Source organism: Lacerta agilis, chromosome 4 (genome assembly GCF_009819535.1).
Source record: "Lacerta agilis isolate rLacAgi1 chromosome 4, rLacAgi1.pri, whole genome shotgun sequence".
NCBI classification, from domain to species: Eukaryota; Metazoa; Chordata; class Lepidosauria; order Squamata; family Lacertidae; genus Lacerta; species Lacerta agilis.
In genome coordinates this window covers 20,163,215-20,190,003 of record NC_046315.1, presented here as the reverse complement: position 1 = coordinate 20,190,003, position 26,789 = coordinate 20,163,215, and the positions used below count along the sequence as shown (strand labels likewise).

Genomic DNA, 26,789 nt, shown 5'->3' with positions numbered 1-26,789 from the left:
TATTAATGTTTCGACTCAAGTGTCAGATTGTCTAGGGCTGCAATCCTAAACACACTTGCTAGGGTATAAGCCCTTCTGACTCAGCAGGACTTACTTTGGAATAAGCGTGTATAGGATCACACTGCATAGCCTGCCCTTACGTAGCGATGGCTTACGGAAATGGTTGTCTTTGCTTGGCGTCAATGCAGCCTCCTTTCCAACCAACAAGATGGTTTATATCCTTCTCAAGGGCTGGGGCAAGAGGCAAAGCTCTGAAATATACAGACTTCTTTTCACAAAGATGGCTGCTGAATATAGTTTGCCATGCAGAAAGGCTGCTGGAAGTTGTAGTTCAGGCATAGGCAAACTCCAGCCCTCCAGATGTTTGGGACTACAATTCCCATCTTCCCTAGCTAACAGGACCAGTGGTCAGGGATGCTGGGAATTATAGTCCCAGACATCTGGAGGGCCAGAGTTTGCCTATGCCTGTTGTAGTTACTGTTTATCTTGCTCTTGCCCCCTGTTTTCTGCTTATTTCCTTGTCCTTATTCAGGGCACCTGGTGGTTCATTGCCTCCCAAAATTAGTCTCCACGTGTCCTTTTCAGTGACAGTGTGGACCGTATTCACATTTCAGGATTAGTGGAAGGGTCGTAATCACTTGATGCTTCCCAAGAGGGAATTCTAGTGTATAGAGTTTTATTTACTGCTACTCTTTTGTTTCCATTTATCCTTTTAAAAATTGGACCTTTTCTCAGTAGAAGAAAATTGTGTGTGCCACAACGGCATATTTAAAAACCATAAAAAGCATGAGGAATTGTTAGTAAATTATTATTATTCCTGTTTTAGGGAAGTTTTTAATGTTTGATGTTTTATCTTTAATATTTTGTTGGAAGCTGCCCAGAGTGGCTGGGGAAACCCAGCCAGATGGGCAGGGTATAAATAATAAAGTACAGTGGAACCTCTACCTGGGACCATAATCTATTCCGGAGGTCCAAACAGGTCACTGGGAGAGGCGCCGTTGTGCGCAGGCGCGGGCAGTGATCGCCCACTTCTGGGCATGTGTGAACGGCGACCGCTGCTCCTGTGCATGTGTGAATGGCGGCAAACCCGCCGGTTACTTCCAGGTTTGCAGCAGACGTTGGGCGAAATGGACGCAAGTGAAGGCGGACGTAAGAAGAGGTTTGACTGTATTATTAATTATTAGTAGTAGTAAAGGGACATTGTGTTTCTGTCCAGTTTGCACATTGTGGTAAGCCAAAAACTGTGGTAAGAAAAACTTGACAGCAAGACAAACTTGCTGTCTCCTGGGGAGGACCATGGCGCCGTTTTGCTCCTTCTTAGTCCTTTTTACTCCAATGCTCTGTGGCTCTGACATAAGCCAAAGTGTGCCTTGGTGTGTTGTCCGAGCGCGAGCTGTAGCCAAGGTTTGTAGTTAGTGAGTGAGGAGGGAACTTAGCCATGAGTTCATGACCCTGACAGCTTATTCACATGTTTCTGCCCTTCATTGTTCAGTTCCTTGCAGTTCAGGGTTTAAGAATTGTTTGTGTATGTGTTGCTTTTTGCTTCATCAGCCTCCAAGATATGTCTAAATAAGCTGGTTGTCAGTTTTTTAAGCATCAAAAGACAGCCCCATGAACTGTCTTTCCTTTGCCTCTCTGTCTTTTTAGGTTCCAAAAGGTTTGCCCTATTTCTCCGTAGACTTTGGCCTACAAGGGGGCTTTGCTCACGTCATTGAAGATCAACGCAAGTTCCCCCTTTATTTTGGAAAGGTATTTATTGCGTACTGCACCTGTTCAAAGAGGCGGATGCCAGAGACCCTCCTGCCTGCACGCTCCATGCTGAGAAGCTCACTGCATATATTAGTAAAGTTGAATATACATGGCAGTTTTATTACTGTGTGCTTTAGAACATCCCAGGGACATGAAGAACATTTGTTATCTCAGGGTTTGAGTTGTGTAATTAGCCATTCTATATATGATGTTGAGATCTTACCACTCAAAGCGAGAGTTGTAATAAATGTTTGCCTGGAGGTAAAGGACTAATTTTTTTAGCAGGATCAATATTGTGAGTGGAGAGATAGAGAGAGAGAGACTCAATAATGGATTTAGGGAATAACTTAATCTTCTTTCCCCCCCACAAACAGAATCTCTAATGCTGTGGGTAGATTTGCAGGGGATGTGGTTGTCAGTTTAAATCTCCTGTTCCCACTCCACCCCCATAGTCCTTAAAGGAAGTAGTTTGCATAGAGCACATGTGGGTGAGTCACTTGTTAAAATGCAGAGCTGGAATGACCCTACCCCACCCATCAATCCAATTGTACATTGCAGTCCTTGTTTTGAACAGGTGCGAGTTTCCAAGGTTAATTAAGAGCACTAATATTCTTCTCTGTCTGTCCTACTTTAAAAGGAAATAATTGGTGGCATGCTGGATTTGGAGCCCAGGCTGTGGAGAAAGGGACTGCGAGAAAACTTTGAAGACCAGAGAAAGAAGGTGTTGCATTTTGCTCAGAGGTGGAAACCGTACGATTTCACCAAAAGCAAAGAGTGAAGCTTTGACGATGCAGTACTTGCCAATAGACTATCAAGATCCATAAAATCAGTCCATTTTATAGAAAGGCATGTGTTAAGGACGATACAGATGTTTTCTACATTCCTGGTGAACATTTTTTTTTGGGGGGGGGGATATATTTTAAAAGAACACAGTTCATACATTTAATTTGAGTTATTTACAAGGCAAATTGATTTCAACAGTGTCATTTATTTATATTTAATGCCTCATTTTTTCTTCTGTGCTCTTTTTCTTAAAGCCCTTTTCATAATACCTTGTTTAAATCATGGCCTCTGGGAGGTGCTGTCAAATGCACACTGTGCACTTAAAAAGAAAATTGATTTATTGACATTTAAACGTCACAGAGAGAAAATATCTCCAAAACTGGCTAAACAGCATTAAAGACTACTTAGGCAAATACCTTTCTCAACAGCCTTGTGAAAATGGAAATGCCAGTATTCTCCCAAAGAGAGAGTGACTAGGTAGAGAGAGAATTGAGCTTGGCAGGAATCTTGACACAAGATGATTCACTCCCCTGTTGAAGTCCAGTAACTAACAGTTTTTCAGTGAAGCAACAAAATAAAGGTTTGGAACAAAGTAAACTGGTATGGGTAAAGCATGACTTAGGTCATTTCTGCAGGAAGGGAATTTCTGCCTCACAATTGGATTAATATTTCAAAAGGCACAGTGGCATGGAGGAATCCCAGAAAAGGTACATAGATGGTCCAGAAATCTGTGTTTGATAGTATTCAGATAGTGGAATTTGAATAGGGGACGTGGGTTGCGCTGTGGTCTAAACCACTGAGCCTCTTGGGCTTGCCGATCGGAAGGTCGGCAGTTTGAATCTGCACGACAGGATAAGCTCCTGTTGCTCTGTCCCAGCTTCTGCCAACCTAACAGTTTGAAAGCACACCAGTGCAAGTAGATAAATAGGTACCGCTGCGATGGGAAGCTAAACAGTGTAGGATATTTTTGTCACACGGGCACACAGTATATTAGCTCTCCTCTCATGATGGAAATGCATTCGCAGGTCATGTCAAAACAAGGATCTGAACCTGTCTTGTTTATGGTTTTGGCTGTAACTCATTCCCTTCCCTGTGCAGTAGAACAGCTTGTTCAGATTTGGGTGGTTAAAGGAAAGTACTTGTAAAGTTTACAGGAATTTAAACTGGGTTGGGGAAACTCCTTGGGGAAGTCACAACACTGCCAGAAACTGAATTACTGTTGTGCTTAGAATACCTTGGTAATTCTGCTGCAGACCATGGTGGACTATAGCTATAGTTCACATGTGCACTGCACACAAGTTATTACTTCAAGATTCTTGGGATCCCACAAAACTGGATCAGCTACTTTGAAAGTGCCCAGTCTCTAAATTTGTGTCATGGACTGGTTGGACGCAGAGTAATGGTGGGAGGAACAAGCTGGGAAACCACCAAGGGAGAGGTTGGCTGCACACAGGCAAAGCCTCCTCCGCTTGGAAAAAGCCCCGGAGAGGAGGGAACTTAGACGGCTGTGGGGACTTTCAGTCTCGGCAACTGATTCATGGGGCCAGACCTACCAGGGATGAGCTGCTGTGCTCATTGGGCCTGACACTGCATCAAGTCTGTGAAGATGGTGATTTTGCTAATAAAGAGTTAACTCAAACTTTGAATGGTGTGATTTACTTCTGGCTTGCTCTTTGACAGTGACACATTCATGTGATGATTTCTTTTTTCATGGAGAATAGTGCACGTAGCCAAGTACCGTATTCTAAATTGATGACTTGACGTTAGCCAATATGATGCCCTTGAGATGCTGTGAGCTACAACATCCAACATCCCTGACCATGGTGACTGAGGCTGATGCGAATTCTAGTCCACCTGGAGGGCACCATGTGTACTATCCCTGTATTGTATGGAAGTCCCCATTACTTTGGAAGCTACAGCAGCAGGAGATCAAGCAGACAACATACCTATTCAGGAATCTGAACCTATGAAGAGTAGGCCTCTCCTGTCTTAAGCAGAGATAACCAGTGCCTGCAGGTCTAACAGATTAATTACTTTACATTCCTTCTCAGTCTGCCAGGGGAGATTGAGGTTCAAAGGACAAGAAAGGAGATTTCAGCCTTTTGGAGAAGCTTCCTGATAGTGCATTAGTGCAAGCTGCTCAACAGTGGAATATACTGTACTGGGGGTGGATTTTCCATATTAGATAAGGAGAAGTTGTGTGACCACCTGTGAGAGATGTCATAGTGCAGGGTTTCTTGCATCAAAAGGGTTGTACAAACTTACCTTTGAGGTTTCTTCCCATTCTAAGCCTAAACTTAAAGCACAGCACTCCATCATGCACACCATAAATGCTCTCTCCGTGGCTGTATCTGCATTAAACGATCATCTGGGCTCAAATACAGTTCAACACCCACTTGCATTAGGTTTGCCAACTATCTGACTTCTGTCTTCCCGATGGCTTACTGGGTGGTTCCAGAGGTTAAAGGAGAAAGGTATCTCCTTTTGTTTGCTTTGTTAGACAATGCAAAATACATTTCATTTATATGGTGAGAATGTTAAAGTATGCACTTGACTAGGAAAACCTTGGCTGCTGTTAAAGGGCAAGAGTCCAGCCAAAGCAAATATAAACTTTCCAAGTCATGCTATACTGGGAGTCACTTGGCCCGGTCATTTAAAGACCCTGGAATTTCCAGCTGAAATGAAAAGCTGAAACTAAAGCATTGCCCCCGAGGGAGAGAGACTGGGATATTTTTTTCCCTTTTTTAAGTGACCAAGATAAGAATCAGAAACTAGTCAGACAAAAAGAGGCAGCTCTTTGGATATTTGCAGTGTTGTCCTATGCAAGGGAAAAGAACTGCAGCCGTTATCCCCATGATAGTCTTTATGGCTCCTTCTGCAATACTGGAAGAAACAAGCAGTATTGTTAGCTCACTTCCCTTCACAATCGGGCTTGTAAGAAGCTCCTGCAAATAGCATGCTTGGTGCCTTGGGAGATGGCATGAAATCTTTTTCAAGGTTTTCAAAGAACACATTAAGCCGACTTGCCTGAAGCAGACCTATGCTTGTGTACTCCAGCAGCAGTTCTCTGGCAAAGATGCTTTCTCCAGACCTGCAGCTGGGTATATCTTTTTTCCTTAACTGGAGAAGCTGATGTTTGAACCCTGCACTTTCTTGCAAACTCTGCTCTCCCACTGTGCTGTGGCCTCCACTTTCGGAGGCTTTGTGTCTTACTTGGATAGGCTTCTCAGTCTTAATTGCACAGACGTTTGACTCTATATTAAATTAGTCCATTGTGGGGTGTATAACCACATCTTGTCACACATGATCTGTACATATACGCAGCACATACTGATTCTCGTAGCATTTCTCGCTTTAGACCCAGGCAGCAGCACATTGAATCTCTGCATTGAGACTTCTGTGTCTGTAGTGGCAATCTAGTAGAGAATGCATTACCGAGGAGTAAATGGGCATTTCTGGAAAACTGCCTGGAGGTTACAACTCGTGCAAGATGTGGCAGCCAAGGCACTAGCAGGTGCTCCTCCTAGTCCAGGGGTCCCCAAACTAAGGCCCGGGGGCTGGATGTGGCCCAATCGCCTTCTAAATGCGGCCTGCAGATGGTCCGGGAATCGGCGTGCTTTTACATGAGTAGAATACCGTATATACCCGAGTATAAGCCGACCCGAATATAAACCGAGGCACCTAATTTTCCTACAAAAACCTGGGAAAGCTTATTGACTCGAGTATAAGCCGGTTCACCTTTGCCGCTGTGGAGGAGGAGGAGGAACGAGCAGCCCGAAAGCAGCCCTTTGGGCTGCTCCTTCCTCTTCCTCCTTTGCCAAGTTTGCATTTATGCGAGCAGTTCAGGAATGGAACAAGCTGCCTGGGGAGAGTAAGAACCGCCGTTCTTGTACACTTCTTAAGGAATAGTTGACTGGGGAGAGCGGGTGGCGGCACGGGCGGAGAGAAAGGGCTTCTTTCTCGTCACCCCCACCACCCGCCTCGCTCGAGTATAAGCCGAGGGCAGCTTTTTCAGCACAAAAAATGTGCTGAAAAACTAGGCTTATACTCAAGTATATAGGTATGTCCTTTTATTTAAAATGCATCTCTGGGTTATTTGTGGGGCATAGGAATTTGTTCATATTACCCCCTCCAAAATTTAGTCCGGCCCCCCACAAGGTCTGAGGGACATTGGACCGGCCCATGGCTGAAAAGGTTTGCTGACCCCTGTCCTAGTCACTTGCAAATAACGTCAAGTTTAAAAGTTGCATTGGCTGCCTGTGATACTTCAGGCCCGATTCAAGGTACTTCTATAACAGCACAGAGTTTGTGCCACAGACAGCTTGAGCCTCAAATATCTGAAAGAATGTCGCTCACCCCCCCACCCCCCATACCAAGCTGCAGAGAGAACCCTCTTGGTGGCCACTTGTGGAGCGAGATTTGCAATACCGGGGTCTGGATAAGGGCGTTCTATGTGGTGACCCCAGAGCTTTGGAATAGTTTCCCTTCCAAAGTGCATCATCCTCTACATTGTTTTCATCCTGGTTAAAGGTTAAAGATGTTCCTTTTTGCCCAAGCAAAAGAAGAATGGGGAAGAATGAAGTGCATGATTATATTTTATTTTCGCTTTGCCTGCCTGTTTTGTTGCAAATTTTCATTAACTGTCCTTTAATTACAGGTAGGTAGCCGTGTTGGTCTGCCATAGTCAAAACAAAATAAATAAAAAAAATTCCTTCCAGTGCATGCACACGAAAGCTCATACCAAGAACAAACTTAGTTGGTCTCTAAGGTGCTACTGGAAGGAATTTTATTTATTTATTTATTTATTTTGTTTTGACTGTGGCAGACCAACACGGCTACCTACCTGTAACTGTATCTGAAGAAGTGTGCATGCACAGGAAAGCTTATACCAAGAACAAACTTAGTTGGTCTCTAAGGTGCTACTGGAAAGAATCAAGAATTGTATTCTCATGACTAAGTTCTCGTTGCTGCCATTTTCTGAAAAGAGGTTAATGGACCAGCCTCTTGCCATGCTTCTATAAAAAAAATACACAGTGTGATTATAGATACAGGTTGTGGCGCTGTTTGTCCTTCTGTGGAGCATTGTGGTGCTGCAAAGATGCCTTTCCCCCCCACAGTGCATCCCAATATCTGTGTGCACAATCATGCTTTCTTTCATTTTGTGTATCATGTTTGGACATGGCCAAATCTCTGGTGGGGGAACCTCAGGGGACTAAATGTGGGGGCCCCAGCCATCTCTATCTGACCCATCCTGTTTTCTATAGAGACCAACCAGGTGCCTATGGGAAGCCTTCCAGCAGGAGATAAAGGCGATAGCCCTCTCCTGCTGCTGTCCACCAGTATGTGATATTCGGAGGAATATTAGTAGCCATTGATAAGCCCCCCCCCTTTAAAGCTGCTCAAGTTACTACATCTTTGAATAGCAAGCACCATAATTTAACTGTGTGCAGTGTGAAGAAGTATTTTATTTTGTCTGTCCCAAATTTTCCACCCTTCTGTTCCAGAGGAATTGGGTTCAGGTTAGGAGGGCTGGGAGACAATGGAAGAGTGTGCCTTCAGGGGTGAAGTCAAACCGTTGGAGAGCTACAGTGCCTGCTGTGGCTGTAGAGACCAATACAAGAGAGACATGTTTTGTTGCAGCTGGGGCAGATGAAGGCATCTGGTTGTGCTGCTGCAGATGCACCACGGCGTTTCTTCTTCTTTTTCCTCTGGCATTATGAGAGGCGGAGGAAACCCCCCCCCTTGCATCACTGATGTTCTGAACACCTTGGGTTAAGAGATAGAAATGAGCCATATGACCAGGTAGGAACAGCTGCTTGATTGAGAGTTAACAACCTTCTGCCACAGCTTCTTCATGTATTATCATTTTCAAAGTTCAGACAAAAGTAGGACTGAGAAGAGGGGGGGGGGAATCTCAGGCATAGAGTTTATAAGTGTTAATGTTCAGTTGAAGGAAGAGGGAATTTACATGGCATTCAGAATTGCAGGAGGAAAACGAAGTTTGAAGCAGAATGGGAAAATCCAAGAACAATGTAAGCTTTTTGCAATACCAGCCCAGTGATGTTATCTGACCAGGAAGTCCTCAAGTACTTGGCTCAGTAAATAATCCCTTGTTTACATTTCTTAAAAAGGGAAAACACCACATGTCCTTCTCAGAACAAAGGAGGCATGGAGCAGCAGGAAGATAATTCATGTTCAAACACCAGAACTCTCCAGACCAGTCTTTCCCAAATTTGAACCCTCCAATGTTTTGGACTACATTGGAGGGTTCAAATTTGGGAAAGACTGGTCTTTGGGCCATGCTAGCTGATGCTGATGGGAGTTGTAGTCCACAGCATTTGGCAGGTCAAAGATTCCTCACCATTGATGGAGAAAAGTGATTTGAGTAAACGTGAGCAAGGCATGCTCATCACTTTAATACCTACAAAAATGTTGTTGTTCATGGACCAGAGCACGCCAGGCACGCCTATCCTTCACTGCCTCTCGCAGTTTGGCCAAACTCATGTTAGTAGCTTCGAGAACACTGTCCAACCATCTCATCCTCTGTCGTCCCATTCTCCTTGTGCCCTCCATCTTTCCCAACATCAGGGTCTTTTCTAGGGAGTCTTCTCTTCTCATGAGGTGGCCAAAGTACTGGAGCCTCAACTTCAGGATCTGTCCTTCTAGTGAGCACTCAGGGCTGATTTCTTTGAGAATGGATAGGTTTGATCTTCTTGCAGTCCATGGAACTCTCAAGAGTCTCCAGCACCATAATTCAAAAGCATCAATTCTACGGCGATCAGCCTACAAAAATACTGGTGACATATGTTGTAAGGGTAAACAACTACCTTACATTCAGAAGATATCTGAAGGCAGCCCTGTTCAGGGTAGTTTTTAATGTGTGATATTTTTATGTACCAGTATTTTAATCTTTGTTGGAAGCCGCCCAGAGTGGCTGGGGAACCCCAGCCAGATGGGCGGGGTACAAATAAATTATTATTATTATTATTATTATTATTATTATTATTATTATTATTATTATTATTAGTTTAAACACACTCACTCCTTCACTCATAACCCCCCTAGGTATTAAGATCTACTTTTAACTTTTCTTTTCTTTTCTTTTCCTTTTTTGAATGGGAAGGGAGAACATTTGCTTTTCACACACAACTCAGCATCCAGTTGCATCCAGGGTCAAGATATATTTATTCATACAGGTGTCAGATGACAATTTAAACAATCTGTTGCTTCTGTACTGTACAAAACATGGCTCCCTTGAGAAATAAAAGATACGAAGAAAAGATCAGAAAGCTCTTGAAAGAACAGTTGAGAAAACAGAAAGCTTCTTGGAGAAACAAAATGAAAAGTATAGCCAACATCTCATTATTTTATTCTTGTAAATCTCCCATGCTTCCTGGGAAAAAACAGGATTCCAATATTCCAAAAGAAGAATGCAGATTGTATTTTTACTGTAGTTTTACATGAGTGGGTTTTCAAATTGTAGATGTGTTTACTGCTAGGGACGCAGGTGGCGCTGTGGTGTAAACCACTGAACCTTGGGCTTGCCAATCGGAAGGTTGGCAGTTTGAATCCCCGCAAGAGGGTGGTGGGAATGGGTGATCAGCTGTTGACAACTCTTAACAGCTGCAATTAGCCTTGCAGGGAAAGGCAAGGGGTGAGGTGGCTAAAGATAGCTTTGTCCCATTCCCACAACCGTTCTGAGTAATACCCCTCCCCACTCCCTCACTATATTTAAGGATCTGGTGACTTCTGTTTCAGTGTATCTGAAGAAGTGTGCATGCACACGAAAGCTCATACCAAGAACAAACTTAGTTGGTCTCTAAGGTGCTACTGGAAAGAATTTTTTTATTTTGTTTTGACTATGGCAGACCAACATGGCTTCCCACCTGTAAATACAATTCTTGGTTATATATCTCAGCTGCCGATCATGGAGGGAAATGTGTTATGGCTTGAATAAGTGCTAAATTCCATTCTGGCTGATAATCCTAAAATCCTGATTTAATTTTTCTAGCTACTGGAAAATGTTCACACCAAAACTTAAAGCAGAGGAGCTTCTTATTGAGTGTTTTCAAGCTCTTTTAATTTGGACAGGCTTTATAGAATCAGTTTTTTTTGCTGTCAATGGACTGAAAATGTTAGAGCTCATTATGTCATACTTATTTTAACTGTGGTTTTATGTCTTTTCTTTTTTTTAAACCAATCAGTTTCTTAATCTGCTATTATCCACTCAGTCTTCAGGCTGGATTGCTTTACTAATCTAAAAGTTCAAATACCCACGTTAAAGTATAGGAGACAAATAACAATGGAAATTTTCTCCATCTCAACAGAGTGCCCAAATGTGACTTGTTCTTGTTGTTTAGACTCTCCGTGATCCCATGAACCAGAGCATGCCTTGGAAAGTCTTACTTTCTTCTCAAAGCTTCTCCTTTTTTATGTCCATGGAGTTTTCTTGGCAAAATACCAGAGTGGTTTGCCAGTTCCTTCTTCAAGTAGATCACATTTAGTCTAAATTCTCGGCTATAACCTGTCCATCTTGGGTGGCCCTGCATGGCATAGCTCATAGCTTCTTGGAGTTATTCAAGCCCCTTCACCACGACAAGGCAGTGATCCATGAAGGGGCCAAATATGACTTAAAGGTAAAGGGACCCCTGACTATCAGGTCCAGTTGCAGACGACTCTGGGGTTGCGGCACTCATCTCGTTTTATTGGTTGAGGGAGCCGGCGTAGAACTTCCGGGTCATGTGGCCAGCATTACCAAGCCACTTCTAGTGAACCAGAGCAGCGCATGGAAACACCATTTACCTTCCCACCGGAGTGGTACCTATTTATCTACTTGCACTTTGATGTGCTTTCGAACAGCTAGGTTGACAGGAGCTGGGACCAAGCAACGGGAGCTCACCCCGTTGCGGGGATTCGAACCGCTGACCTTCTGATCGGCAAGCCCTAGGCTCTGTGGTTTAAACCACAGCGCCACCCGCGTCCCATGGATAGTTAATAGGACGGTGAATATTTCTACACTGTGAGATTACTAAGTCTCAGCACCTTCGTGATCTTATCAGCGAAGACTCTATAGCAGTGGGGGCTAACCTACAACTTGTAGGCCATATCTGACTCCTAAGACTCCACCACCCCCTCCAGAAGTTGAGTGCTGAAGACTGGAACCATCCCAAACTCATTTTAAACCTCCCACCTGCCACCTCAGGAATTACCTTGTAAATATTCTGGGAAACTGATTTATATACAGAATAGGCTCTAACAGAAAGAATGCTGTGATAATGGCAGCAATTTAGGTAGAGGATCAGATGTAGAAGCAATGAGATGACACACAAGTAATTTTAAGGCCTATTACCTCATTACGAATGACAGAGCCGTATTTAGGCAATTTTGTTCAAAGCAGACAAGCAACATTTACAAAAGTTAGCACGTCAGGCATCCAGACAGGAGTTGTTTTGTGACAGGCTTTCATGAAAAGTTGCGCGTGAGGCAATGGTATTTGTGATTAGGGGTGTGGCTCATGCATGAATTCAGCCTGATTTCAGGTTTCCGGGGGCCACTGGGCCATTAACACGCTGGGCAGTGACTTTCTGAAACTATCCTGTGATTTTCTGTGCTATGTATTTTTGTATTTCTATATTGTAAACCACCCTGTGATCCTCGGATGACGGGCAGTATAGAAATTTAAGAAATAATAATAATTAAGAAATAATGATATAAGCTTACTAAGGCGATGCTTCAAGAGACCTGAGAATCTCATGCAAGATTGATAAGACTTGATATAGAGCCTGAAACTCACAACGATATCTCCAAGATGGCAGTTGAGGAGAAGCTGTCAAAATGGTGCACGGCATTTCTATGGTACTGTGAGGCATGAAATTGAGTAATGCTCTGTATTATAAGAATTTATTGGCATTTTTCTTATTACAACAGAAACCCCCACCCACACCAACAATAATACAAACAAAAACATTGCCAAGTTTCTCCTTCTTCCTTAAACTTCTTCTCAGAAAAAAAAAATTTCTATTTCCATATCTTGACGCGACTTCCCCTGCCTTTTCACCCTTGGTTTTACCCCTAATCTATTTTTTTTTAACCCCTTCTTTACAAAATTAAACATAATTTTATATATAAAATACAGTAATCATCTTACTCAACGTGATCTATAATTCATCTTATTCTAGTTTTCTTAATTCTACCCCAATATGATCATACCTCATCTTAAATCCTCTTCTGTTATTCATTATCTTATTCTTGTACATTACTTACTCTTCTAACCTAAAGTCTGCTGCTAATCACATAAATCTTCAGATATCTCATTTAGAAATCAAAAAATCTAAATACACCATCGAGTCTTCACATTCCAATTTCATATTACCATATCCAGCCGTTTTAGATTCTATTTAGTACTTCACCCCACACCCCTTCTGTCCATTGTCTTTCTCCTAGCAGTGCCAGAGCCGAATTTCCCATTGTCTTTTCTTCCCTGAAAGTCACAGAGGCAGGCACAATTCAAAGCGCTCCTTGCAGCGAGCTCCCGGGTGTTCTTCCCACGGTCTTCCGGCTGCTCCATTTCTCCAAACCATTCTTCTTGAAAGTAGCTCCATTCTTTGTCCCATGCCCTCGAGCTCACACCTCGGGGGCTGGATATAATAAAACTTGCCACCGTTTTGGGGCTGCCACCCCCAGAAACGGAGTCTTTTCCCTTTTGGAGCAGCCCTATCTCTTCTTCCCATCCTCCTATCCACCCTCTCAGCTCGCTGCAGACGCGTCCTTCCAAAGTGTCAAAATGATCAGCAGCCTCCTCTGCAGGGAATTCATTTCTTATCAGGCCCCCACACAAGGCTTTCACTTTCCAGTAAAGAATCTCCGATCTCAGCTCAAGGAGTCTTTGTTCATCCGTCAAAGTGGAATTCAAAACAAGTTTGCAAACAAAGTCCAGCACAGTAGAAAGAGGGGTAGGAGTAAGTATCATATTACAGTTCCTGTCTCTATGTCCTTTCCTCTGTGAGGGTTGTTTTCCACCTCGGTTGGAACTTTTCGTCGCCATTTTTCCATGAAATCAGCATGCAAAGACCGAAACTTTCAAACTGAGATATCTTCCACTCCTTTACTCCCCGAAGGGAAATTGTAACAGTCTCACTCTCCAAAATTTAGTTACTTTGTAATCCATTTGGTAGCAACAGTCATTCAAGCTGGTTAACTTCTATTAGCCAAGGGGAGGGAAGCAGGCTGCCTTTCTTCTTCCCCCGGATCGTTCCAAACAGTATAGTATTTAATCCCATCTCGTACTCACGACCACCAGGTTCTTCAGGACCTAACATCGCAGGTAGAACTTCAACGCTCATCTCGGGATTGGTCGCCGCATTTGCATCCCGGTTGGGGCATATCCCCTATGGCCCGGCTCCGTGGTCCCTTCACCCCCACTCCCCCCTTACAGGGGGAGCGGGGGAAGGGTTCGGAGCACTACGGGCGCCGCCGGGGAGCCCAGGGTGCGGGACGCTCTTCCCGCACCCCAACCGGAGCCCCGCTTTGCGGTTGCGGGGCTCCTAACCCCCGGGATGGATCGGGCGCTTCGGAGCCGAAGCAGCCCCGACCTCCCGCTATGGCGTCGCCAGCCGGAAGTCGAAATTGAGTAATGCTCTGACTGAGAACAAGTACGTTGCTAAAATGAGGGAAGCTCTTCAGGGTGACTGGGTGGCTGAACTCTAGATACTCATCACTCAGCTGCCAGGCATTGCAAAAACTGGTAGTGAGGATATGGCCTTAGTGATAGGTAATCAGACTGAGTTTGCGCTATTAAAAACGGTGACTGCTATTATTGAAGCTTGAGGAATATTCAAACCACGAGCGTAGGAAGATTTTTTGAGTGGTATGGGGGGCGGGGTCCCCAGAGGAAAAGTAGGGGCAGACATGGCCATCTTTTTAGTGGTTTAATGGATTGGATCTGAACATTTCTCTCTCCCTTGACAATTTTGAAAGGGCACATAGAGCCCTGGGCCAGCGATCTCACTCTGATGACTTCCGCTGCAGTACCACCATCCATTTGGAAGGTTACTGCTTGAAGAACTCAGTTTTTAGGACACGTCACAACTTCAGGGAGCTCAAATATGAGGAGCTAACTGTGGTTGTCTTCCAAGATATCTGATTGGGGTCTTGAAGCAGAGACAAGGGTTCCATCCCTACACAGTGACTTTGAAGGATGTTGGGATCTCTACTGTTGGGCGTTCCCATTTAAACTTAGTGTCTAGCACAAGGGCAATTTTTAAACTGCTAGTGATGAGCTGAACAGCTCCTGAAATAACTAAAAATCTCCTACTTTACTGCAGATCCCTTTGCAAAAGAAGATTCCCTCCAGAACAGCAACAACCACTACCACTACTTGCTTGCGTAAGCCGAAAAAACTGCCCAGTTACTGATTGCATGGTTACATTTTATGCTAATTTCCCATGGGAGGAGAGAGTATGGGGTCTCAAATGATGTCTTTGCCTACATCCCGTTCTTTGGGTGATCCGACACAGACCCCCAACAGTCTCCCTCCCTCCCCCCATCTCTTATTGTTTGTAAATGGAAGCACCTAGGTACAGTTACATCGATGTTGGCTATTTGTGCCCTGTGCGATCTCAGTTTGGATTGTGGAGCAGGGGCACTTTGTCACATTGCTAGGCTAGGATTGGGCATTGACACTCATGAGAAGGCTTACAGAGCTCCCTAGAATGGCAGATTTCTTTCAAAATGGCAAACCTTTAACTAAAAAACAACTGTGGAGAGCTACTAATGATTTAAGTATGTCTGGTTTCAACTTTATCAAATTCTACTTTATCAAATTCTTCAGTGAAGGACCCCTCTATGTGTACCAAAGCTACCCAGCTTCTCGGTCAAATAGAGGATAAACAATTTATATACCGGTATAAAACATTCAAAAATAATTAAAATCAACAATAAACTGAATGACTGTTAAAAACACATGGGTGCTGCCACACTAAAAAATTAATTTGCAGTCAATAGAATAGGTTGGGGGCTCCAAGGAGCTTGGCAATTCCTATCCTATGAGAAAGTTGCACTTTTTTCTTTTCTAAGTCTGCCACTCTTAGGACCTTCTTTGGCAATTATTACTCCTAACCCTCCTGAAGTGACTGGTCTTCTGCAAAGGGCATTGCCACAGCCCAATCCCAAGCACCTTGACTGAATAAGTTTGAAAGCCTTTAATATTATAAAAGTAAAATTTCCACATTTCAGTCATGTTGTCACTCAAACTATAATCAGGTGCATTTCCATCTAGATTGCCTTGAAAATGAATATTAACATCTATATTTCACGTTAATATTCATTTCCAAGGCAATCTACATGGAAATGTGCCTGATTTTGGCTTGAGTGACAAGTAGACGAATATATTAATTCCACTTAGGTTTTTATATATGCATTTGTGGACCGCTCTCACTAGTAGCAACTATTAAAGTTTCTGTTATGAGGAACTAATATGAGGAGTGAGACCTAGACATTTTTGCTGTTATCCTGCAATTTGACTTTTCCATATGGATTTCTGAAAAACTGTTGTTTTTTTTAAAAAGAGGGAGCTTTGCATAATCCAGATCTAAGCATGCTGTGCTGAAGAAGATGGACAAGATTAGAACCTTCAAGCGCCAGCGATTTTCTAATGCGTTACTTTGGCACATTTATCAGTTTCAGTTGGCATATTATTTCCACCCCCTGGCATGGTTCACATAGAAATTGCTAATGTTAAATGTACTAGACCTTAATCTGTAGTTATTTTTTTATAAGATTTTTTTTTTTAAAGACAGCATTATATGCTGATTTGAAAAGTTTACATTTTTATCCATTACTGTTGTCTAGTTGGCTTCTAATTTTTTTTAGCCTATGATGTGTCATGTTTCATGAGCTGGTAGGAAGAGCCTAATAGTTTCTGTGTTTGTTCTAGAATATATGAGGACGAGATGAACGCGGGGATTGAGAACATTCGCCCCTCATATGTTGCGGAACTACAGCTCCCATGCTGTTGACCATGCTGGCTGGGGCTGATGGGAGTTGGAGTCTAGCAACATCTGGAGGGCCACAGATTCCCCACTGCTACTAGGTCTCAAATTCTCCTCCCTCTTATCATCCTTATCTCATCACACATTGCACCACTGTTGTCAGCGATGCACCGAGAGTTATGTGGAAGCCCCCATATGCAGGGCTATGCTGCAGAACAGCAACAAAGTGTGCAGAATGTTCTTCTGTATGCAGAATTCAGCTTCCCGAGAATCTTGGGTCTTTCTTTCCAAGCAAGGTTGCAAAGATTTCACCTCTAGCCTGGTGAAATCGCCAAAGCTTACTGTGTCTAGTTTGCAGGATTTCAAAGCACTGTGCACATTTGTGAATAAAGACAATAATGGAACATTAATTAATTAAGGTTGCAGGGGAACTTTGTTGAATGGGCACTTGCATCTCAGTAAAGGATCTTCGTCGTGAAGCTAGCTGGCTAACAGAGCATCATACATTTGTCAAGCCCACATTTAACTCTGCTTCCAGCTGATTGCAGAAAGCAATGCTTCCGCAGCACCAAAGAGACCTAGCATTTCACAGTGTAATCCGTATATCACTGAAATTAAGTTAACATCTTTATTTCCAAAACAGCCATTTGTTAGACTATGTAGCTTATCAAAGATGCTGCAGAATCAGATTTAAATCTCCTATTTAACTGTCCTTGAAAGAGATGTTTTTCAGCTTACACACTGGAATCAGTCTCTCTAAGTTCCTGGAACAAAATGGGGGAGAGAGGTCCAGTTTTTTATTTTGTTAGGGTGTGATGTGCGTGTAAAATAAGAGCTGCCCCTGCCCCTTAACAACAGAAAACAAAGGAGGAGGCAGGTGGCAGCAAAACAGCTGGCAGCTGGTGTTCTAATGTGATACATGAGTTGCTAATGCCATTACCATTTACATTCATAATGGCATAGCAGAGCGAGTGTTAAATGTGACATTTAATTGCAACGCTGATATCATTTGCTGTCAGGTTAGTTTTAGCAAATAGCCGGGCAGACGGCACTGGATGGCACGGGCCCCTTCTCATATTACATTTACAATTCAGAAGATGTTTCAGTGCAGGTACCCCACACACTGCTCAGGTAATGTGAGAAGCCCCAGGTCATGCTGGAAGTGTTCAGGCTGCAGCTGTTCCCTACAGAAAGGGGTGATTCTGTCAATTTTACTTTTCTTTCCTTTTTCAAATGTTAAGTTCAGATCTCCACATTCGCATACCAGTTTCAGATTTTTTTTTAAACGTCCCCATTCATCAGCAGTTAAGTGTGAATTTCTCCTAAAAGGCATGTTTTTATACAGCCATTTCTCTAAATATAAGACATTTCCTCATGCTATTTTCACTGATAGATGCATTTTTGTACATTGGCACATTGTATTAATTGCAAAATTCTGAGAACTGTGAATTTTGAATGACAGCTGTACTGTGGTTCTCTGAGTGCTTTGGAAAATGCAATTCAGGTAGGTACACCTGTTGAATGTGAGCAGAATTGATTTTCTCCCCATCTCTAGTTCCCTATGCTGCCACCACCACCACTCTCAGGATTTATTAATTTGATTTAAAATTTTGATGGAGAATTTACAAGGCAGCAAAGGGTCCTCAATAAAACACCAGGAGTCCAGTAGAAATTGGTTGCTAGGCTAGACAAACCTGATCTCTGACTCAGCAAGGCAATTCTTAAATATGTATGTACATATAAAGCTGCCTTAACATAATAAGAAATTGAAGGAGGGATGGCTTATGGTCTATGTGGAAATGGCAAAGCTGACAGAAATATTAAGAGATCAAAATGATGAACTTTTAAATAGAGGAATGGAGGCCTTTTTGGACTATTTGAAAAAGCCCTGCAATCAAATGAAATCGCGGGATTCGAGACAGGGGTAGTGGTAGAAAAAAGACAAGTATTAGATGGATTTCTGTAATAGATAATAGTTTAATATATAATGCAGTAGAAAAGGTTATGAGCAAAAACACTGTGGGTGGAAAGTCAATATATGAAATAATGTAACTATTCAATTTGAAGTCAATTCATAAAAAATAAAATCAAAAATTGCATTATAAAAAAAACACACACACAAGAAATTGGTGCCTTTCAGTAAAAGCTGAAAAAGTGACACTTATCATAGAAGGCTGACTTCCAAAACACATATTAGGGAGAAGCAATCTAGATTAACAGGACCAGATAAACACTTCCCTTTCTATTTTTTGTTTGGTTTTGCATAATTGGAGGAATTTAGGTGGTCAGCTGTACAGATACAAGCCAATTTGTTATTTCGTGATGAATGACCTAGTAGGTGACTAACTCTTCCTGCGAAGAATTGGCCTTTCCTCACTCCGCTTCCCAACACTGCCAAATGCCCCTTTGACTACTCTTTCCCCCTTCTTTATAATGTGTGTGTTATTCCCCACCAAAAAAATCAATGAAATCTAAAGGTCACTGAGTGGTGCAGCGGAAGCAGCAGGGATCTCATGAACTGTCTACCGTTCCTGGTGTAGATCATCCACCAGGGTCATTTCAGTCTGTTTGCGGGACTGAAAACCAGTATAATTCAAGAATCCCTGGAGTTGAGTCTTCACCTCTTGCTTGAATGCCTCCCCCCAAAGTGATATATTGAAGACTGGCCCTGCATCAGCCGTGGCAGCAGTTCCAGCAGTGGAAGAACAAATGGCATGAAAATGGTCAATTCTGGAGTCAATTTGGGTGTGCCATGGATTCTGTAAAAAGAGCATCTACTTTCTCTCCTCCACACCTTTTCCCCAGGCTGCCAGGAGCTGCAGAGCAGATGTCTTTAGATGTGTCATGCCGACTGAATTTACAGGCTTCTACTTGGTGTGCTAGCAGAGATCCCACTGAAGCAGAAAGGCTCAGGGAACTGAGGTTACTGGGAAGAAACACTAAGAGCAAAATCTATGTGCTGTGCAGCCAACCTGAGAACGAGTGAGTGATGGTGACACAACAAGATTGTGTGTGTGTGTGTGTGTGTGTGTGTATATATATATATATATATATATATATATATATATATATATGTCGTTCAGTCGTGTCCAACTCTTCGTGACCTCATGGACCAGAGCATGCCTATCTTTCACTGCCTCCCGCAGTTTGGCCAAACTCATGCTAGTCACTTCAAGAACACTATCCAACCATCTCATCCTCTGTCGTCTCCTTCTCCTTGTGCCCTCCATCTTTCCCAACACCAGGGTCTTTTCTAGGGAGTCTTCTCTTCTCATGAGGTGGCCAAAGTACTGGAGCCTCAACTTCAGGATCTGCCCTTCCAGTGAGCACTCAGGGCTGATTTCTTTAAGGATGGATAAGTATGATCTTTTTGCAGTCCATAGGACTCTCAAGAGTCTCCTCCAGCACCATAATTCAAAAGCATCAATTCTTCGGCAACCAGTCTTCTTTCTTATGCGCTACTGAAATACAAGAAAAAGAAGGGGAGAGATTTCTGAAGATCAGGAATTAGAAAATTAGAATAGGTCTGGCAAGTGCAACATAGCATCCATTTTGAAACCCATTTCAGGGATGTAATCATTGCAAAACAGATTGCTGCTAGATAGAAGATTCCAGAGTATGGTTCAATCTTTGGAAGGTTCCACACTGAAGTAGAGCTGAGAAGGGCTAGACCAGGAATGGAGAATCTGCAGCCCTCCACATGTTGTTGGTCTCCAGTGTCTATCGTCTCTGACCATTGACCATGCCAGCTGTGGCTTTTGGGAGTTGTAGTCCGCAGTATCTGGAAGGCCACATTCTCTATCCCTGGTTTAGACCTTGAATTTATTTTCAGTGCCAGGACCAGGCCCTAGAAAAGATGAAACCAAGAAGAGAAGGGTGCCTCTGGTCACTGTGATAATTCTGTGTACTTGAATTGTCACAGATGGTGTTTTTTCTATTGCATTGCCATTAACCCCAATGATTACACCAGCAGCCTTTATTATTGCGTGTTCATAAATCTGATAAATGAGACTAACACTTCATGAACGGAACAAAGTAGCTTTTAGTGACAGTTTCTTCCTCCTTTTACCTTCCCCAAATTCTTGTTATAGCAGTTCTAAGGAATAATAATGGCTAAGTGAGCAACACGATGTCACCAAAAGGTCACTTTTTCTGGTTTACTTTGCCTCAGACCACTTCCAGCCCCAAAACCCTTTGCAGCTCTGAGAGGTTTAGCAGAATCAAACTGCTCCCTTAACGCCGTAGTCGCTATTGACATGTATTGCACATTCAATGCAAATAAACCTACTGGTGGTCTTCCTTTACCTTTTACAAGTTTTGAAAATATTTCATTGTCTCAGGGTATGTCCCGGCTCAGAACTCTGGGATATAAATTCCCAAAGCTGCTTTCCTTCAACTAGCTTTGTGCACCTCGATTCAGAGCAGAGATATCATGGATCTCACTGCCTCGTCTGTGTTCTTCTTGATCCTCTGCTGCTGCCTTGGGCCTGTGGAAGCCCGGGACTTTAATTCTTTCCTCTCTGTGACAAATGGAGGACCTTGGGGTAGCTGGGGGGCAATCCAGTTTTGCCCTCAGGGATATGCTCATGGCTTCTCACTGAAGGTAAGGTTTCCTCCAGGGTTACTGTTTGCTGTCACCATCGGCTCGCTTTGAAGTTCCTCCCTCCCTTTCTTTTTGAACACCTTCTGAAGATGGGGAAACAATAGGGAACTGATGGACTCTTTTAAGTCCATTAGTCCTCTGCTTTATCTAAAAAAAAAAAAAAAAGACAATACTGGGTTGAGTAGCCAGATGGTAATTTGGGCCACCAAGTGAAATACATTAGCAACTTATGCAGCAGTGCTATTTTTCTAGAAAAAGAAGTGCATTCTTCTCTTAGAATGGCAATAGTGCCCACTTGAGAGCTGCTGGAACTGAGTTCTGAAGAGTTCTGGCTGAAAAATAAGCCCTGGTATGCAGGCAGATTATTTGGTGGTGGGGCGGTGCATCCTGTTTCACTGCTTGAGGCAAAAGGGGAAGATCCACTTTGCCCAGCTGCTGCTGTCACTACCACCACGACCTAACTACTCCAGCCGACACCGCCTGCTCTGCTGCCACTGCACTCCCAGCCATCGGCGTTATGGGGGCAAGATTATGCCAATTTGGGGTGGGATCTTGCTCAAAATTGGTGCCAATGCTGGTGGTGCTTCTCTGCCACAGGGAGCATTTGCGTGACACACCTACTGTCATGCATCCAAGTTCTCAGCTTGATAGCACAGTAAGCGCCGTTAATTAAAAAGGAGGAATTATTGCAAAAACAAACAGATAGCTACAGACGCCTGTAACATAGCCTCTGGTATCATCAATCAAGATGACCCTTCTGAAGACTGTTTCTGGGTTCTATAGAAGATATTGAATCTTCTGACTTTGCATCATTTGTTTTGTTTCCTGCCTAATAGCCCGCCACTCAGCCGACTCTTAGGAGAGATTGGGTCAGCTCCAGTCTTTTCCCAGTCTGACAGACTACTTCCTTCTCTGTTCCTGCCTGATTGACTTTGGCTGGGTTCCAGCCTGCTCGCAGTCGTCCCCTTATCAACTGGCATTCCAAGGGGAACAGGAGCTAGCTCTGTCTGCTCTTCCTCCTGCATGAGAGTTAACCCTCTCTGTTCCTGGCTGCTTTCCTCAGCTGGCTGCAAATCTTCACTGGGAGCTGGCTCATTCCTGACACCTACACACTGCAGCTGACAAACTAACGCGTCACGACACAAAGTTTGGAAAGCTCTTGTTTAGGGCTTCTAAAGGTCTTAATCTGGCCCTGACCCTGCATGACATAATGAAAAGCTGTGATGGCTTAAGGGTTTTGTGGTGGTCTTGGCATTTTCAGGGCAGTTGGAGACTGTGCATTGGTGACCTATTCATTTCTAGACCCCATTTAAAGAGCAGGGCATTAGCTTTAAAGCTTAGTAGGTTTGAGACCAGGTTATCTGAAGCAGTGTTCCTCAACCTTGGGTCCCCAGATGTTTTTGGCCTACAACTCCCATCATCCATGACCACTGGTCCTACTAGCTATGGGTGATGGGAGTTGTAGGCCAAAAACATCTGGGGACCCAAGGTTGAGGAACACTGATCTGAAGTACTGCCTGTAGCCATTTGAATGTGTCTAGCCCTAGAGATGGGTTTCTCCCATTGAGATATATTGCATCCGTGGGCCCATGCTTGTGGGATTCTTTCACTAGGCACCAAACTAATGGCCCTAGAAAAATTACTTATAATCCAGGGGGAGGGGGAGAATTATACAGTGAGTCAGCTAAATTCTACATATCTTGTGTACATATGAAAGAATGTATGGTGAATTGAATTGCATAGACTTGTCTTTGATTTGTACTTCTTTTTTTTTTTTTCAAAATACCATATATAATAATGTAATGTTGTCAAGCAAATTTAATAAAATAAACAAACAAACAAAAATGGCTTCCTAAGACTATTGCCAGGTGAAAAAATAACTAATTGATAGCTTTTAACTAATTTAGCAATCAACTTAATATGTGTGCAAAGGACAAGATTTATTTACCATTTGTAGTTTGCTTTTGAACAGAATTTTTCAAGGCTGATACGAATAACTGAAAATCACAATTAATACACTGGCAAGTAATAAAAAAGAAGAGAAGTCAAAACCTCATAGAAGGTATTATCACGAGGCTCTTTAAGGGAAGCACTCTTTTCACATTTAGAAACGGAAAACAAGTGAATCAATAAATGTCATTCATTGAGGCTCATATTTCATAGTTTACATTTCAGAACAAAATGGCTTCAAATAAATGTATAAAATCAGCCCATGAGTACTGAATGAAAACATTAAAATTGATCCAGGTTCCCCATGGTTTTTTATTGTTAGAGGGCATGCTACAATAGTTTCATAATCTGTATTACCTTATACACAATATTCACACACAAGCAGGAAGTATCTTCTGCAGACAATTTGTGTGTTCCTCCATCATTTATTGTCTCTGTGGCTTGCTCCTCCAAACGTCAATCTGTGACTTTACTCACTGGCTAAAAATACTGAAAGATGGAAGCAGGCTTATTTCTCACTAAGTGGTTGGTCAGAATAGTGCCTCCACATTTTCCCTCAAAGCTTGTATTCTGTATATGCTAGATCGGAATGCAGACCAGCTAATGGTCCAACAGGAAGTCAGTATGGCAATTGTATCAGATCTTCCCACTTGGCCATGATGCTCACAGCATGACCTTTGGCCACTCCCTCCCTCTCAGCCTGACCTACCTCACAGAGTTGTTGTGAGGATAAAATGGGAGGAGAGAAAAATGTCTGTGCCCCCTTGAGGTACATGGAGGAAAGCTGAGTTAGAAATGGAGATTGTGTGTGTGTGTATTTCATTGCTTCCCATGCAGAAGTGATAGGTGCAAAATTATGTAATTAAAATGAAAAGAATCACACACTACTTTCATGCCAATATTTAGTTTTGGTTTACATTCATGACTACTGAAAAGCAGCAGAGATACAGGGAGGTACTTGGGGTTTAGCCAGTGCAATAGAATTTCACATCATTGAGTGCTGTGTCATCGCCCTTTCCTTGGGGAGACTCCACCCTTGTCTCAATGCCACTAATGAATCCAGAGTAGCAGCGACTGCTCCATGGACCAAAACTACCCCAGGCAAGTCCATGGCCCATCAGCCCAGTTCCATCTTGGCAGGTGAACTGGATGTTGTTGGCGGCAGTATCGTCACCTTTGCCCTGGGATCCTTCCACCCTCAGAGAGAAAGAGACTAGGTTGCCACGGGGGCAATACTGAATCTGTGTCCAGGATCCCCACCTGCCAAAGAAGACACTGAACGTTAATGTGAAATGGGACAGGTAGCTGCTTGCTCCAAGAGGGATCAGGCCATTACTAGCATTACAGGAGGATACAAGACTTTGCATTGCATTCAAAAAGAACCTGCTGCTCCTTCCTTCCCCTCTACCCTCCACTGCTGGTGAAGGCAGAGAAACCCATGATCACAAATCAGGTGTTATTGGTGTGTGAGTCTATGAAACTGTTAAGTTACACATTGATATCTGCAACAAATATTGTTTGACACAACCTAAGATCTTCTGGGTCTGAGATGACCCAGAATAATTATCTGTTTACTGGAAAAGAGGTGGCAAACCTGAAAAGGGGAGAAGTATCAGTTTATTGGGGCTCAGCTTGTTTTGAGCCAGGTAGGTCTTCTGAGGCAACAGAACCCTCAGAAGATGTTAATAGGACATCAGAAGACTGGGCCAGAGGGAACAGTTGGCCAAATTCAGGGATCTCCTATCAACAGGATCTTGGTGAGGTATGGAATGGTGGGTAAGCGGTACTATCTTAGGAAGAGAGGTGGTAGACAATTGATGTTGGTTGCCACTGCTCAACCACCCCCCAAAAGAGAACTGGGTAGCCATGTTGACTTGCCCTCCTATCAGGTGCTGATCTAACCCACCCTAACAAATTTCAGTTCAGCTCCTCCAGCCATTACCCTCCTAAGAATTGAACCAAAGCAGAAAAGAAAGAAAGAAAGCCACTCACGGTCCAACTGAAGACTCAATAACTGAACCATCGGTGCAGTGCAGGCGGATTCCGTTGAGGGCTGTATCATCACCTCGACCTTGAACTGGCTCTACCTAGAGGGAAAAATAGATGCAGAGAGTGTGATAAATTTGAACTGCTGAACTACTGACATCAATCTAGTATATATTTTGGGAAATGGTTTTTCCATTTGTATGTTCCCTATGAGTATGGCCACCTCTTGAGATATTGTCACCAAACCTGGCCCTAATGGTTCCTGAGGTGAGGGTCTTTGTGGAATTTCGGGCACCAGGAGCCATTTTGAATCTAAATGGCGGACCAAAACATGACTCGGCAATACAGCGCATTACATTTTTTCTGTGTTCCAAAATTTTAATAATTTCTATTCCATTCCATTGAGTTAAAATAATCCCTTATATAACAGCTACAATCTTAAAAAAATTCCTTCCAGTAGCACCTTAGAGACCAACTAAGTTTGTTCTTGGTATGAGCTTTCGTGTGCATGCACACGAAAGCTCATACCAAGTACAAACCTAGTTGGTATCTGAGGTGCTACTGGAAGGAATTTTTTTATTATTTTGTTTTGACTATGGCAGACCAACACGGCTACCTACCTGTAAACAGCTACAATCTTGTAATTTCAGTTAGTGTTGATATAATAGGCAATTTATAAAGTTTCAAGTGAGGAACTTTAACAGTAATTCTTACTCTTTCCTGCCCGTGACAATTTCCCCCCATGATGTTTTCCCATCCATATATGGTGTTGTATCCTTTAATCCTACAATTGTTGATGGTTCCCGTCTTGTCTCGGTAGAAGCTGTTATCATACAGTTTCTAAAAGTCACTGCATCACTTTGTCCCATGATTCAGCTTCCAGTAAACAAGCTGTCTTTGCTGTTTTTCCAGCCTAGGAGGAACGGTCTGAATCCAGACTGCAGATAGTTAATCCAAAACTTCTATTCTTGCAGCTGGTAGACTCCTTTCCTCCCTGCAGCTGATTTATGGCCATTTATCCATATCTCCTTAACACATTCCTTTGTGGATAATGGAGGTTAGGGAACATTTGATAGCAATTCTGGCCATTTGGTCTATCATCTCCTTAGTTAAGAGTCCATCCCTGTCCTATTGCTTCCCCACATTTCTTATTGAGTTCAAAAACTGTTCTGGAGAGTGTTCTGACAAAAACGAAGGAAGGAGAGAGAGATCTGATTGTGAAAGCAAACTAACAGCAAACCTTACCTTCAGTGAGAAGCCATGAGCATATCCCTGTGGACAAAACTGGATCTTCCCCCAAGTGCCCCATGGTCCTCCATTTGGCACTGTGAGGATGGAATTATAGTACTTGGCTTCTGCAGGGGCAAGGCTGCTGAAGAGGATCAAGAAAAGCATCGTAGTGATGGTGAAGTCCATGGAAAGCAATCTAGTCTGAATCAAGGTGGAAAGAGTCCATCGAAGAATAGCAGGCTTGAGAATTTATAGCCCAGAGACTTGGGCTGAGTCACATCTGGAAAACAAGGAAAATATCTCAGAAATAATAAAGAACAAGGTGGCACCACCTGTAGATACATTTGCATGAGAAATTGTGTGTCAATATTGGCCAGGGAGTTAAGGAAATAGTTTGATTCTGATAAGCTCCTCAGAGTAGCAGGGTATTTGAGTTGGAACCTCTTCAAACCAAAATAAACCAAAATAAACTATTCTGTCTTGATGGCGTCCTGCAACTG

At 43.1% G+C, this 26,789-nt stretch overlaps 2 protein-coding genes across 2 annotated transcripts in view; one reads left to right on the top strand and one right to left on the bottom strand.

Annotated features, from left to right (window-relative positions):
• The window catches only part of CWF19L2 (CWF19 like cell cycle control factor 2), a 71,744-nt gene extending 68,620 nt beyond the window's left edge, over positions 1 to 3,124 (top strand). Inside the window, exons 17-18 of the mRNA XM_033146222.1 lie at positions 1,648 to 1,749; positions 2,387 to 3,124. Coding sequence (XP_033002113.1) covers positions 1,648 to 1,749; positions 2,387 to 2,527 — 243 coding nt within the window. The 3' untranslated portion in view covers positions 2,528 to 3,124. The remainder of the gene's footprint in view (positions 1 to 1,647; positions 1,750 to 2,386) is intronic.
• A 20,865-nt stretch (positions 3,125 to 23,989) lies between these two features.
• LOC117045296 (vitelline membrane outer layer protein 1-like) lies at positions 23,990 to 26,541 on the bottom strand. Its single transcript, XM_033146221.1, has 3 exons — positions 26,305 to 26,541; positions 25,066 to 25,160; positions 23,990 to 24,333 (listed from the first exon to the last, which is right to left on the bottom strand). The coding sequence occupies exons 1-3, from the start codon at positions 26,473 to 26,475 to the stop codon at positions 24,039 to 24,041; spliced, it is 561 nt and encodes a 186-aa protein (XP_033002112.1). The 5' UTR covers positions 26,476 to 26,541; the 3' UTR covers positions 23,990 to 24,038.
• Positions 26,542 to 26,789: the final 248 nt, after the last annotated feature.